At 40.5% G+C, this 12606-nt stretch overlaps 3 protein-coding genes across 3 annotated transcripts; 1 reads left to right on the top strand and 2 right to left on the bottom strand.

Annotated features, from left to right (window-relative positions):
* Positions 1–341: 341 nt before the first annotated feature.
* LOC108144764 lies at positions 342–3561 on the bottom strand. Its single transcript, XM_017269871.1, has 4 exons — positions 3159–3561; positions 2457–3103; positions 1484–2402; positions 342–1032 (listed from the first exon to the last, which is right to left on the bottom strand). Exons 1-4 carry the CDS (start codon positions 3451–3453, stop codon positions 440–442), a joined length of 2454 nt encoding a protein of 817 aa, XP_017125360.1. The 5' UTR covers positions 3454–3561; the 3' UTR covers positions 342–439.
* A 617-nt stretch (positions 3562–4178) lies between these two features.
* On the top strand, positions 4179–8778 carry LOC108144859 (probable serine/threonine-protein kinase clkA). Its single transcript, XM_017270006.2, is given in 9 exon segments — positions 4179–4275; positions 5297–5609; positions 5672–5796; positions 5863–6314; positions 6647–6748; positions 6807–7027; positions 7093–7409; positions 7481–7794; positions 8072–8778. Coding segments are annotated over 8 exon segments (1866 nt in total). The 5' UTR covers positions 4179–4275; positions 5297–5335; the 3' UTR covers positions 8133–8778.
* A 2052-nt stretch (positions 8779–10830) lies between these two features.
* On the bottom strand, positions 10831–11758 carry LOC108144270 (zinc finger protein squeeze). Its single transcript, XM_017268955.2, has one exon. It carries the CDS (start codon positions 11620–11622, stop codon positions 11071–11073), a length of 552 nt encoding a protein of 183 aa, XP_017124444.1. The 5' UTR covers positions 11623–11758; the 3' UTR covers positions 10831–11070.
* Positions 11759–12606: the final 848 nt, after the last annotated feature.

Below are 12606 nucleotides of genomic sequence, written 5' to 3'. Positions count from 1 at the left end.
TTTTTAAATTCAAGTCTATTTCTAGGCACTTTGTTTGAATTTTAAATATTTTATCCATATTTTCATTTATGATGCCAATCAAATGCTGTCGGAACTTAAATAGGTGCAAATCTTAGTTTCTTTGAAGTTATACAATAAAAATTATGGTGTAAATTTAAAATTCTTTTACATTAAAAGCAAATATAAAATTTGATTGGAATCTTACAGATTGGGCTTTTTTTAAATGCAAGTCTATTCTAGGCACTTTGAGTCTGTGGCATCTATTGATCACTAGTTGATTATTAAATATTGGTAGTATCATCAAATACTTTGATCCTTTGTGCATACATATATGGGAATATTAGTGTATCATCAAATACCCGATGATTGAGTCTGTGATCTTTTGTGCATACATATGTATATATGGAAAAATGAATACTGGAGTGGTTCCTTAGCTGTCTCAATTAATAACGCTGCGCACACAGGCGGGACTGCAAAAGGGCATGTTCTCCTTGACGCAAAAGCGTCCTCCTATCAGCGGCTTTGAGCACTGTGCTCCGGCACAGACAAAGCAATTGGCATGCCAGTGGACATCGCCCCAGGCCACGCCCTGATCCGCCGGTCCAATGGCTATCTTGCAGCGTTGACAGCAAACGGCAAACAAGCGGTCATAGCAGAGCAGGCACAGCGGCATATTGGACTTCTCGTCTGCGATATACTGCTGCCCGGCCAGCGGCTCATCGCACTGATAGCAACAGAAGTGCTTGATGTGGAAGGTGGCCTCCTCCGCAGCCGTGTACTCCTTGGTAAAGATCAGCTCATCGCAGGCGCGGCAACGCGGGATCTTCAGCTTGATGGCCAAGTCGCGACCGCAGAAGACCTGACCCTGGTGGAAGAAGTACACCAGATCGGCCAGCAGTTCCCGACATGTGGTGCACTTGAAGCAGCCGGGATGCCAGGCGATCTCCTTTCCAGCACGATCCGCCTTGACGGCCACTTCGCCATGGGCAATGGGCTTCAAGCAGTCGGCGCACATGATGGTTCGCAGGGAATCTGCAAGGATTAAAGGGATTTTAAATATTTTAAGCAATCGAAACAACAATCCCTATCTTCTCTGAGCTGAATTGCAATTAATTCTTATCTCCTCAAGCGATTGTATATCAAAGTTATTTTGAAATAATTTTTTTTTTTATAACGAATTTTATATTTATATATTTTAAGCGAAGGAAAAATCCCACCACCTTTTAAACAATCACTACCGACTTTTACCAGAAGTGCAATTTATTCTTATCTCCTTAAGCGATTGTTTATCCAAGTTATTTTGAAATAATATTTATTCTGATAATATTATCGTGTTGCAATTCAAGCGGGAAAAAATAAGATGTTGGTGCCAAAATCAACAAAAAAGAAGGAAAGTTAAATAAATAATTGTGTTGATATTGGCTAGAAAACTAAACGTTCACTTATAAAAGAAGTAAGATAACATATTGCCAAGTGCACTTACCTTTGCCTGGAGTATTCTCTCCATGGAGTCGCAGCTGCTGAAACTGCTCTGGCATGCCGGCGCAACCGGGATACATGTTCATGTCCTCTATACCGGGAATGCTGGTGAATCTGCCCTGTCCTGCGGTTACATCCTCGTTGCCATAGCCCGGAGTAGAGGGCTTCGAGTGGAAGCCAGAATCACTACTCTGCGAAGTGGGCAGCTCGCCAAGACTGGATTTCGGATACGAAATATCCTTCATGCCATTAGCCATATCAGCAAAGACCTTGTCGATCTCTCCCAGCAACTGATCATCATCCAGCAGCCAGTCGTGCACTTGTTTTAGTGGCTGCAACAGTTGGCACTGGTCATGCGGAATGCCCTTGTCTTGGAGCGAGCGGAAAAGACGATCGTAGTAAGGTGCGTTGGACACGGCGGACTGCAGCATGTTCTTGTCCAGTCCCACGGATTGAAGCTGTGCCTTGGTGGCGGGAGTGAGGCCTTTGAGATCTGCGAGACTGGCCACAGGAGCTGGGATATTGGAAATAACTACCGAGGAGGGAGCACGTCCAGCACGCGCCTCCTGCAGCGCCTGTTTCAGTGGCTCCGCCTGGAGGATCTGGGCAAAGACCGGATCACGATCGTAATCCGTGTTGGTGGGCAGTCCGCAATCGTAAACAATAGTGGACACGCCGCCGAACTTGACCCGCCGCATGGGCGTATCCTGGCGCATTTGTGATCCAAATTTGATCTGCACTGGGTTCTTTAGGGGCAACGGGGAGTTGAAGGGCGTGCCCGGAGAGGCCTTTATTGGCGTCATGGGCTGCTGCGGGCAAATGGTGTTGATCTCTGCCCTAAACTGCGGATTGTTCACATACTCTTTGCGGAACTCAGCAATGGGACCTAGTTTGGGGTCCCTCGAGATGTTCAGCATCTTTTCCTAGATTTATTATTTATTGTTTTAGATTTAAGGTAGATTGGACTAACTACTCACCTGTAATATTCCAAGCACCTTGTCGTAAATAACACCATGACTCACAAGGCTCTGCAAGGCTGGCTTGCTGATCCCCAGTAGCTTTTCCCGTGTCTGAGCCCGCAGAGCCCCATTTTCCTCGAATTGCACTGTGGAGTCGGTTAAGGGCTCTGAAAATGCCACGAGCAACTTGGGCTGGGCGCTGGCTGGACTGGCCAAAGCCTGTGCCACCTTGGGATTGGCCAGCAGTTCGTTGAGAGTGTCATCAGCCACCGGTGGGAGACCCAAAAATTGCCAGGTTTTGACTGCCTCTAACTGGGAGGCCTTCGAAACGGGAGCCATGTGCTCCACTTGGGCATGATTGAGTCGATCGCCCAGGCGCACTACCACGCCCTGACCGACGCACTGCTCGCGTAACTTTTGGACATACTGCTGCAGTTGCAGGGCCTCCGTTTCCGTCAATCCATCGCACAAGGTGGCATCCAGATCGTGCGGCGGCACCTGAAGCTCCAGCTGCAGCTTCCGCTTGAGGGCAGCATCACTTCCAGCCACGGGAATGCGGGCCGTGCCCAAGTTCTCCATGTAATCCGTGACCACATCTGGAGCGGCATTTGGTGGCACCCACTCCAGTTGTACTGGCTGACTGGCCAGGGCCTTGATTTTAATGTCTGTCAATTTGTAATACTTATAGTCATGTTTTCCTTTGGTATCAGAACTACTTACATGCTGGCTTGGCCCTGATCTGCCCCAGAATCTCGAACTGCGCCCAGCCTGTGGCGTCATCGTCGTCCGGACACACATGCTGATTCTTGGGGCATTTGCAGTTGCGGCACACCTTGCGCCAGAAGTGCAGATCCAGCCCGGGGCACTTGTCCTTGCATTCGGCACAAGGAGCACCAGCTCCGGCTTCGTGTCCCAGTTTGGAGCGTTTCAGTTGCTCCCGACGGCTCTCCAGCTTCGACAGCCATTCCGGTGCCTTGGGCGTCTCGACGCAGGAGTTGGGACTCACGGCGGACATTTCGAAAGGATACTTCTCAGCTAGAACATTTAATAAATGTATTCAAATTATAGATCCTTTGTGTTCCGGCAGTTGGTTCTTCTAGGAGCAGGGAAAATACTTTAAGTACCAAACATATACCAAACGAATATTCTCTATGTTATTATATCGATATCAACTTCCTATCGATAAGCGACCTTTTTTTTTAATTGTGCCTATTTATTTTATAAAATTGGATAGATAGAATACATACAATTCGAAAAATACAAAATGAATTATTATAAACATAAATTTTAAGTGTGAGTTGATTTACCTTTAGTTTATTTAGCTTAGCTTTTTATTTATTTTATAATATTGAAATATAATCAAGTTAGAAAATTTGAACACATAAAACTTCGAAAATTAAAATGAATTACTAGGAAAATAAATTGTACCTGTGACTGTAGTTATACATTATAACATTATGGTTTTATTTATTTATTTAATTCAAAATTATGTATTTAGTCTTTTTCCTAAAGAAAAATTAATATAGTTTTCAGAATGAGTTGATTAAATTAAATTCAGAAAATATGTTGTTTTCATTATTTGTACATATAATATTAATTTATAAATGTATTTTTACAATAAAATATGAATTAATAAATTTCCCAATCTGCAGGAGTTCTTTTTATACAAAAACCACTGTGCTAACCGCCAAACGGATTGGTATTTTTGCGCAATCAGCTTTTCTGAGCTTTCTTCGCACGGTCACACTCGTAGTATTGTTTTTTTTCGCCAATTCAATTGCATTTTTTCGCAACCTTTTAAATTAAAAGCAATAATCGAAAGGGCCAATTAATAGTGGTAATTACGGGCTTTTTACTGCAAACTTAGCTGTTGATTTATGGGGTGATAAACGCGGGGAAAATCGACTTGCAACCAAGAAAGAGAAGCAACAGAAAACGCTCGATGCAATTTGCAAATACAGAAAAAAAAATAGGTGAAAAACTGCGTCCCACTGAAAAGTGAAAGTGCACCACGGAACGAGGGACGCGGGCGGGGGCAACAGTTGGACAGTCCAAACTCACAGTGGAAAATGCCCCTGAAAACCGTTAATATTAATATTCCAAAATCAGAATGGAAAACATCGTTTTTACCGGTTCTGTTTACCCTAAAGCTTTCGTGTGTGAGCTACGGCAACAATTTGATTTTCGCTCAATTTACACGGTGGTTGTTTTTGCCCAACGACTTTGACTGTATGTGTGCATGTGTGCGATGCGAGAGTGTATTGGTGAAAGCGTTGCCCGCCGTCTAATTGATTTGGATAAATTATTGCATTTAAATATTACAAATTATGTCCTATAGCACATTACTTGTATTGAAAATAGGGGGAATTTAAAGGGTCCAGAAAAAAATGGGTTGAAATAATACCGCCCTAGCTTTCAATGACCTTACAGACTATACTATATGCTATACTATATATAGAATCTGTTGGGTATGCTAATGGAATGTAATTCCAATATGTACTAAACTGACTTTTAAACTGTTTATATGCCATCGAAAAGGGTTTCAAACCAAATCTCGAAATAAAAAAAACATTTTTTTTTAAATATAATAAATAATAGTCAACATTGATCTATTTATTTGTTTGATAAAAAAGTTGGATTTCCATTGGTTATTTTAAAATTAAACAAAAAGTTTTCTGTAAATTTTATTGAATTTATTTCATTGAAAAATTTATGGGTTTTTAATTGCAAAGCATTTTTAAAGCTCCAAAAAGTTAAACTTTTACCGAACTTAGAAACTTAGGTTCTTGGCCCAACATATTTTCTCCTGAATTACTAGAAATATTTCGAGAATGCCATTAATTCCAATTATTGTTTAGTTTTCAGACCGCAGCTCCGGGGACACGGGCAACAAAACCATGACCGAGAAGTACGACGGCAACGGTGACTTTTCCGCCTTTAACGACGATGACGAGTTTGGCGGCAAGCCACGTAAGTCAGGTGGTTCTATCGGAGCACCCGGTGGCGCCCACAACGGTGACAGTTCTGCCCACGATCACGTTCACCATGGCGGAGATCCCGGCGGCAGTATCCAGATAAATGAGAAGGCCAATGAGTACATACGCGACTGTATGGTGGAGCGAAATCGTATGGACAGAAAGTTCCCCATTGCCGAGAAACTGCTGGAGGGCGGTAAGTGATGACAAAAAAAATTCAATAGCTTTCCTTCATCTAATAAACACTTATTATTTCAGAGATTGAAAAAGTCCAAACCACAGGAAGGATTCCTTCGCGAGAGCAAAAATACGCGGATATATATAGAGAGAAGCCTCTACGCATCTCGCAGCGTGTTTTAGTTCCCATTAGAGAACACCCTAAGGTGAATTTACAGACAGATTTATTTATTTTAATTATTTTACCAATTTAAAATGCCCTGTTATTCCAGTTCAACTTCGTGGGTAAACTGCTGGGACCCAAGGGAAACTCACTTCGCCGGCTGCAGGAGGAGACGCTTTGCAAGATGACCGTCCTGGGACGCAACTCCATGCGCGATCGCGTCAAGGAGGAGGAGCTGCGCAGCTCCAAGGACCCTAAGTATGCTCACCTCAACAGCGACCTGCACGTGGAAATATCCACAATAGCGCCGCCAGCCGAAGCCTATGCCCGCATCGCCTACGCCATGGCCGAGCTGAGGAAGTATCTGATCCCAGACAGCAACGACATCATTCGGCAGGAGCAGCTACGCGAGTTGATGGACAGCACTAGCCTAAACGACAACGAGAATGCGAAGATTAACTATAAAAAGACGTCCCACATGCAGGGAGGAAACAATGCCATTGGTGGCGGGTCTGTTAACACCATTGGAGGGGCTAAGAACGCACCTCATCATAGTTATAGGTGAGTAATTTGTTTTACCCCTGCAGTGGGAGTTACAATTTTAGGCAAAAATTTGTAACGGAGTTATTTCTGACCCTATAAAGTATATATAATCATGATCAGCACACTAGAGTCGATCTAGCCAAGTTGTCTATCTGTTTGTCTGTTTCTAAGTAATCTAGTCTTCTTAAAACTTCTTTGTATTTAAATTAGTACGAATATACTCTGAGATATGTTAAGCTTTTTGAGAACTAAGGATTTAATTTTACAAAAATCAGACCACGAAAAATGTGTTTATTTTTGTTATTCTAGTCTGACTATTTTATTTAATATATTTTATATTCCCATTTCAGGGGCTCACAGCAGTCTTCGTTTAGCAAAAATGTGCTTGCTCCCAAGCAGAAAGTTATGTCCATCTTGGAAAAAGCCCGGACTGCCATGGATGAAACGTACGGGTATGTTTTAAAAAGGAATGCAAGGACTTATCTGTTAATAAATAATGATGTTTTTTAGTCGCGGCTATGATGACGGCATTGGCTATGATCCGCACCAGTCATACGATAGTTACTCCTACAGCAGTCATGGCCATGGACCCCACGGACCGCCGGCTAACATTCTGGGCGGAGTGGGTGGCATAAGCGGTGGCGGTGGGCGTGGAGGACATTACGAGAGTTCCGACTATGAGCCGGATTATGGAAGACGAGAGTACTACCAGCATTCACCGGGATATTCAGGTGCGTTAAGGAAATATTTAAAATTATATTTGTATTATGTGTAATGATTATGTGTATCTCTGCAGCTGGTGTCGGTGGCGGTGGAGGAGGTCTGGGCACCGGCGGCGGTTCGCAGTCGAATGCCATCGGTGGTTCCGGTCTCAGTTCGAATCACAATCGCAGCCATGTTAACAGGTGAAATTTGTTGGATTCCAGCAGTGCCAGCGGAGGTCGAGCCACCAATCCAGCGGCAGCCACCCAAAATCTGACCATGAAATCCCAACCCAATAGTAACAGCAACAGCAACAACTTTTTGCCCAATCACGGAGCAAGTGAGTGCCACAATGGCAAGAACATAAATCCAAATCCCAACTACTACTATAATTCCAACGGCAGTTCCAAGGTGAGTGTAGGTGGCTGAGATAAGCAGGCCGATCCATAAACATAATGCCTACTATCTGACTATCTATTCAGCTAAATCAGCAACAACTACAGCAGTCGCAACCAAATCTCCCACCGCAGCTATCAGCCCATAACAGCAATAACAGCCGCAGCAACAATAACACCAGCAACAACAATAATTGCAATAGCAACTTTCACCCAATGGGTGACAAAAACTCCAACGACGTTTCATTTCTATCCTCCTATCGACTTGGTCCAATGGATGGCCAAAAGAGTGCCAACAGCAACAGCAACAACATCAACAATCACACACTAGGCAGTAAAAACCACAACAACAACAACACCACCACAACAACCGCTTCAGTGCCCAATATGCTATTAGTAAGGTATTGAATTGCGATATTAATGAATGTGAAATGAGAACTCCTTCGTCCTTGCACACAACCCACACCTAATCGATGTCTCTTTGGTCAATGCAAATGAATACTCGGTCTTTTTGTGATGTCGCTTGCTTGCTTTTTAATCATTAGTATATAGTATATACCTCTCCGCTTATCATCCAAAGCTTTTGTATTGATTTGCATTGATCCAGATAAACCCATAACACTGCAAACCAACGACAAGAACATCTCTCTCTAAATCCAAATTAACATTCTCTTACAGACCTGCTAATCCTTCGCTACATATTGGCACATTTCCGTTCTTGCCCGTGCAGTTTTTCTGAATCCAACAGATACAACAGCTACAACCAGAACAACCAAATCGAAAACCACATCAACATCTACATCACAGAAACTTTGTACACTAGAGTTCATAAGATTAGAGGAAGAAGGCGTAGGAGAAGTATTTACAAAATGGACAAATGAACTTTACGATATATACTACATACAAGAAAAACATATACATGACAGATATATTTATACATATATTTTTGCGTGCAAGGATTGACGTTTAATGAAGACACGAGGCTGGATCAACAAATCGAGTCCTTACTTTCACGTTGGCTATTAAACACACACACGAAACTGTGTCCGGTTTTTTATCTCTATTTACAAACCATCTTTAAGATATTCAAAGAGCCTGAACGATTAGTGGGAGCTGAAATCGGTCGAGAGGAATCGAAATCGGATTCGGATACGGATTCCGAATCGGAATCAGTAGTTAAGCACACACGGCTCAGCTCAAAGTTGAGCTGGGATAGTCTGGCATATTGGTTACAGAGCGAATCCAACTGATACAGCAAGACAAAGCTATGTATAGGGACAGCAGTCGGTCGAGACAAAATCTATGAGATTAATTAACTTAATAGAATATATAATAATTAATACAGAGGGCACATTTAAACTATAATTTTATTTATATATGCATATATTTAACAAAAACTAACGATACAGATAAAGAATATATATATACATATATATATATATATATATATATATATACACTTACAAATTCTAATATTTACATAATTAACAGAGATCGACTAACCGCATGTTGACACGAAAAGTAACAGATAAACTTTAAAATACCATAATGAAAACTATCTAATACTCGAGCATTCAGAATAAAAATATATCGAATACTAAAGATCTACAAATTATTAAAAAAAATACAAAAATATATATACAAGTTTATTGTGAATCAATGTCCGTAAATGGATAGTGCTGCAAATGATTACTTTATTAAAACACCAGATACGAAAACAATAACAGAGTAAAGAGAATACTAAAATGCGAAAGTAAGAATAACAAATACTCGATTTACTTATACACAAATACAAAACTAAAGCGACAACGTAACACAAACTAAATTTAATAATGTAATAACAATGTAATTCAATGTACTTAACCCATTTAACCCATGACGCCGGACAAAGCATTCAACGCGGGATTCGTTTACCTTACTCTCTTTTCGGTTCCCCAATTGTTCAACAATGAGTCGGCTGCTTTGTCCTGCTGTCTGCATTAATCATATACTGAACTAACAAAAGTAACACTAAATATAACTGTAATCGACAGCTCAAGATTTTGTTTTCTGTTTAATTACCCTGAATTAGTTTCTAAATTAAAGAATTAAAGAATTCTGCGTAGAGCTTAAGTAGAACCAAGAAAGTGTGCCAAATGTTTGTAGGAAGGTGATCCCTTCCAAGGTCTGAAATTACCAATTGAAATGCCAATTTATAGATATTATCATTTTTGTATACGTATTCTTATTTGATATTCCAAGCGAATCAATTTGACTTTACTAACGCAATGAAAATAATAACATCTACTCGTAAAAACGATATCTTGTCCAAAAACCTTAAGAAACATTTACTTACAACCATGTGAAACGTTAAATTGTTGAAAACAATTAAAATCTAGTTTTAAAGGAATATCAGTAAATACAGATAATACAAAGGAATTACAACCATTTATTACAAATAATTATTGTTGTTACAAATTATACAGATAACTAATATGAATTATAACAAATGCTACTTTAGGGCGGTTCCAAGCCCCAGATAATTTATGATAAAACAAGTTAATGAAATAACCGAACAACAAAAAAACCCCCCGCCCTAACAACAATAAGAATATATACACTTATATTATATATACCTACAAAAATGAATTAAAAGAAATAATATATTGCGATTGAGTTATTCTCATTAATTATTATATGTAAAATCAAATAACACAAGTAATAAATAAATGAATAAATAAATATATTTAAAATGTATCGAAAATCGAAAAGGGAAAGTGTTTTCATTGTTGGAAATTTTAAGAGGGTTCTAAAATTTGAAACACCCACAGAATAAATATGTTTTGTTTTTATTATATTTTTAATTATTTGCTATATAAATTATTTTTTTTTATGATTTTTATATTTCTTCAGAATAATTGACAATAATGGGAATGGGAATTTATAGATTAAGAGTTCTAAAATTCAAAATCCACAATAAATAAACATGCTTTTCCTTTTATTAAATTTGTTTATTTGTTTTGTTGTTTATTATAATTTTTATATTGCTTCACTATAGTTATTAATGGTTAAAATTTATTGAAAACCAAAGAATAAATGCTTGTTTTCATTGCTACCTGGAAAAAATATTAATTTGTTTATAGAGGGTGATTTAAAATTCCAGGCCCACAATAAATAAACACATTTATTTTCATTTTAGTTCATTGTTAATTTATTTGTTTTGTTGTTTCCCATGATTTTTATACGACTTCACAATAATTGACAATATTCATTTTTTGCTAAATGGAAATTACAATTTTAAGAAAGAATTTTAAAATTGAAATTGATATTCCACAATAAATACATATTTCTTTCTATATAATATATTTTTTATTATTGCCAGATGGTAAGAAGAAATTTAATAGGGAAATTGAAAATGGAAGTTGTAAGCCCACAATAAATAAACACACATTTCTTTTTATTCTATTTGTTAGTTTATTTGTTTCGTTGTTCCTTATGATTTTTATATTGCTTCACAATAATTGACTAGAGTAAACAGCTTAGGATTACGCAGATTCCCGGATAGCACCATTTCCACCCCAAGCAAAAAGTGCCAAACCCTCGGATTCTCTCTCTCTCTCTCTCGCTCGTTTTACTTGCAATGAGATCGCAGCAAAGTGACTAGAATGCGGAGGAGCTCCTGCCCTCCAGTTCGGCGCCTAAGCATGCAGCAGTCCATCGCTCTGGCCCACTAGTTTGCCGAGAAGGGTCTGGTAGAGTGGCGACTCCGTGGGTATTCCTTCGCTCTGGAGGAAGAGCAGCGTTTCCCGGGCGCACATGGCGAAGCCCAGTGCCTCCGCCTGACTCCTTTGGCCTGGGGTGGGTGGTGCAAACTGGGCAGCCACCTCGGCATCCTCCTCTGCACTCTCTACGGCATCCTCATCTTGGGCTCCTGCTGCTCCTCCAGCATATCCATCCCGTTCATCTAGATCGTGCTCAAAGGCATCTAATTCTGCCTGCAGCTCCATGATCTTTTGCAGGGCTTCTAAAAGGATTCGATTGGGAGATTCTGCTGGGGATGGATAGTCCTGAGCTGGCTCTTCTTCGGCGGGTGGAGTCAGAGGACGATGGCGCTTCTCTGGAGCTGGTTCTTCCGGTTGATGTTGCTGCTGCTCCGGGATATGTTGCTCCTGCGCCTGCTGCTGCTGATGTTGCTGCTGTTGCTCCTCCTGACTGGCTCGCTTGCGCTTCATGATCAGTTTGCCCGACATGGTTGGGTATAGTATATAATCCAATTGCAATCTTCTGGCTTCAAAAATTTAAAACTCTGCGCCACACAACCTTCGTTCACCTGGCGATCGCCACGACTGAGCTGCGAGCAACTGCACCCCGGCGACCAACTGGCAACTCCAACCCCAAAAGTGCGGCAGGAACCAGAGATAGTGGCATTGGCATTAGGGGATGTGCCGCGCCAAGGAAATTAAAAACAACAAAAAATTGTTGCAGCTGTTTGAGTTGCGGCAGCTGAAGCGGGAGGGCAACAGGATACAGGCTACAGGCTACAGGCTAAAAAGGCAGCAACAACAGCAGCAGGATATTGCAACCCTCAGCTGGCTTGCTCTCAGGCTGCAGCAGCCGCGCTCTGAATATCCTCCCTTCCTCTGTGCCGCACCCCGCACCCCGCACCCCTCGCCCCTTGGATCACCGATTGCGCCCCTGCTTTCTTCCTTTCCGCCCTTCAAGTTGTTGTTGTCCCGTGGCTGTTTCCACAAGGCGCTGCATATCCGATTGATAGGTGCCCTGTTCATGCCCTTTTTTCACCAACAATTTCTGAATTTTGAAAACAATTTTTTATAATTCTAAAGTTTTCCAATTTAATAATTTAGAAAAAGGTCATAAGCTTAGAACGTAGGATAGTAATTCTAAAGGTGCCCTGTTTATGGCCTAGTTTTATAAATCAACAATTTTTGAATTAAAGAATTTAACAGAGTCATAAACTTAGGAGATAAGTTTGATTATATATACTGTTTTGTTGAAACAATATAAGCGGAACAAACGATAGAGAGTTTGAAAAACATATTCTAAAATTAAGGTTCCTATTAATTCTTCTTTACTTTAATTTTATTTATGATAGCTAACACAACAAATACAACATTGCTACCAACTTTGGAACTAAATAAACATATCTTGTTTTCAATGCAAAAAATGTGATAATCGATCTGGTTTCAGAGATCAATGACCGCTATAATTGCTTA

The sequence above is a fragment of the Drosophila elegans genome, unplaced genomic scaffold (assembly GCF_018152505.1).
Source record: "Drosophila elegans isolate 14027-0461.03 unplaced genomic scaffold, ASM1815250v1 contig_183, whole genome shotgun sequence".
NCBI lineage: Eukaryota > Metazoa > Arthropoda > Insecta > Diptera > Drosophilidae > Drosophila > Drosophila elegans.
This window is presented reverse-complemented; position numbering and strand designations above follow the sequence as displayed.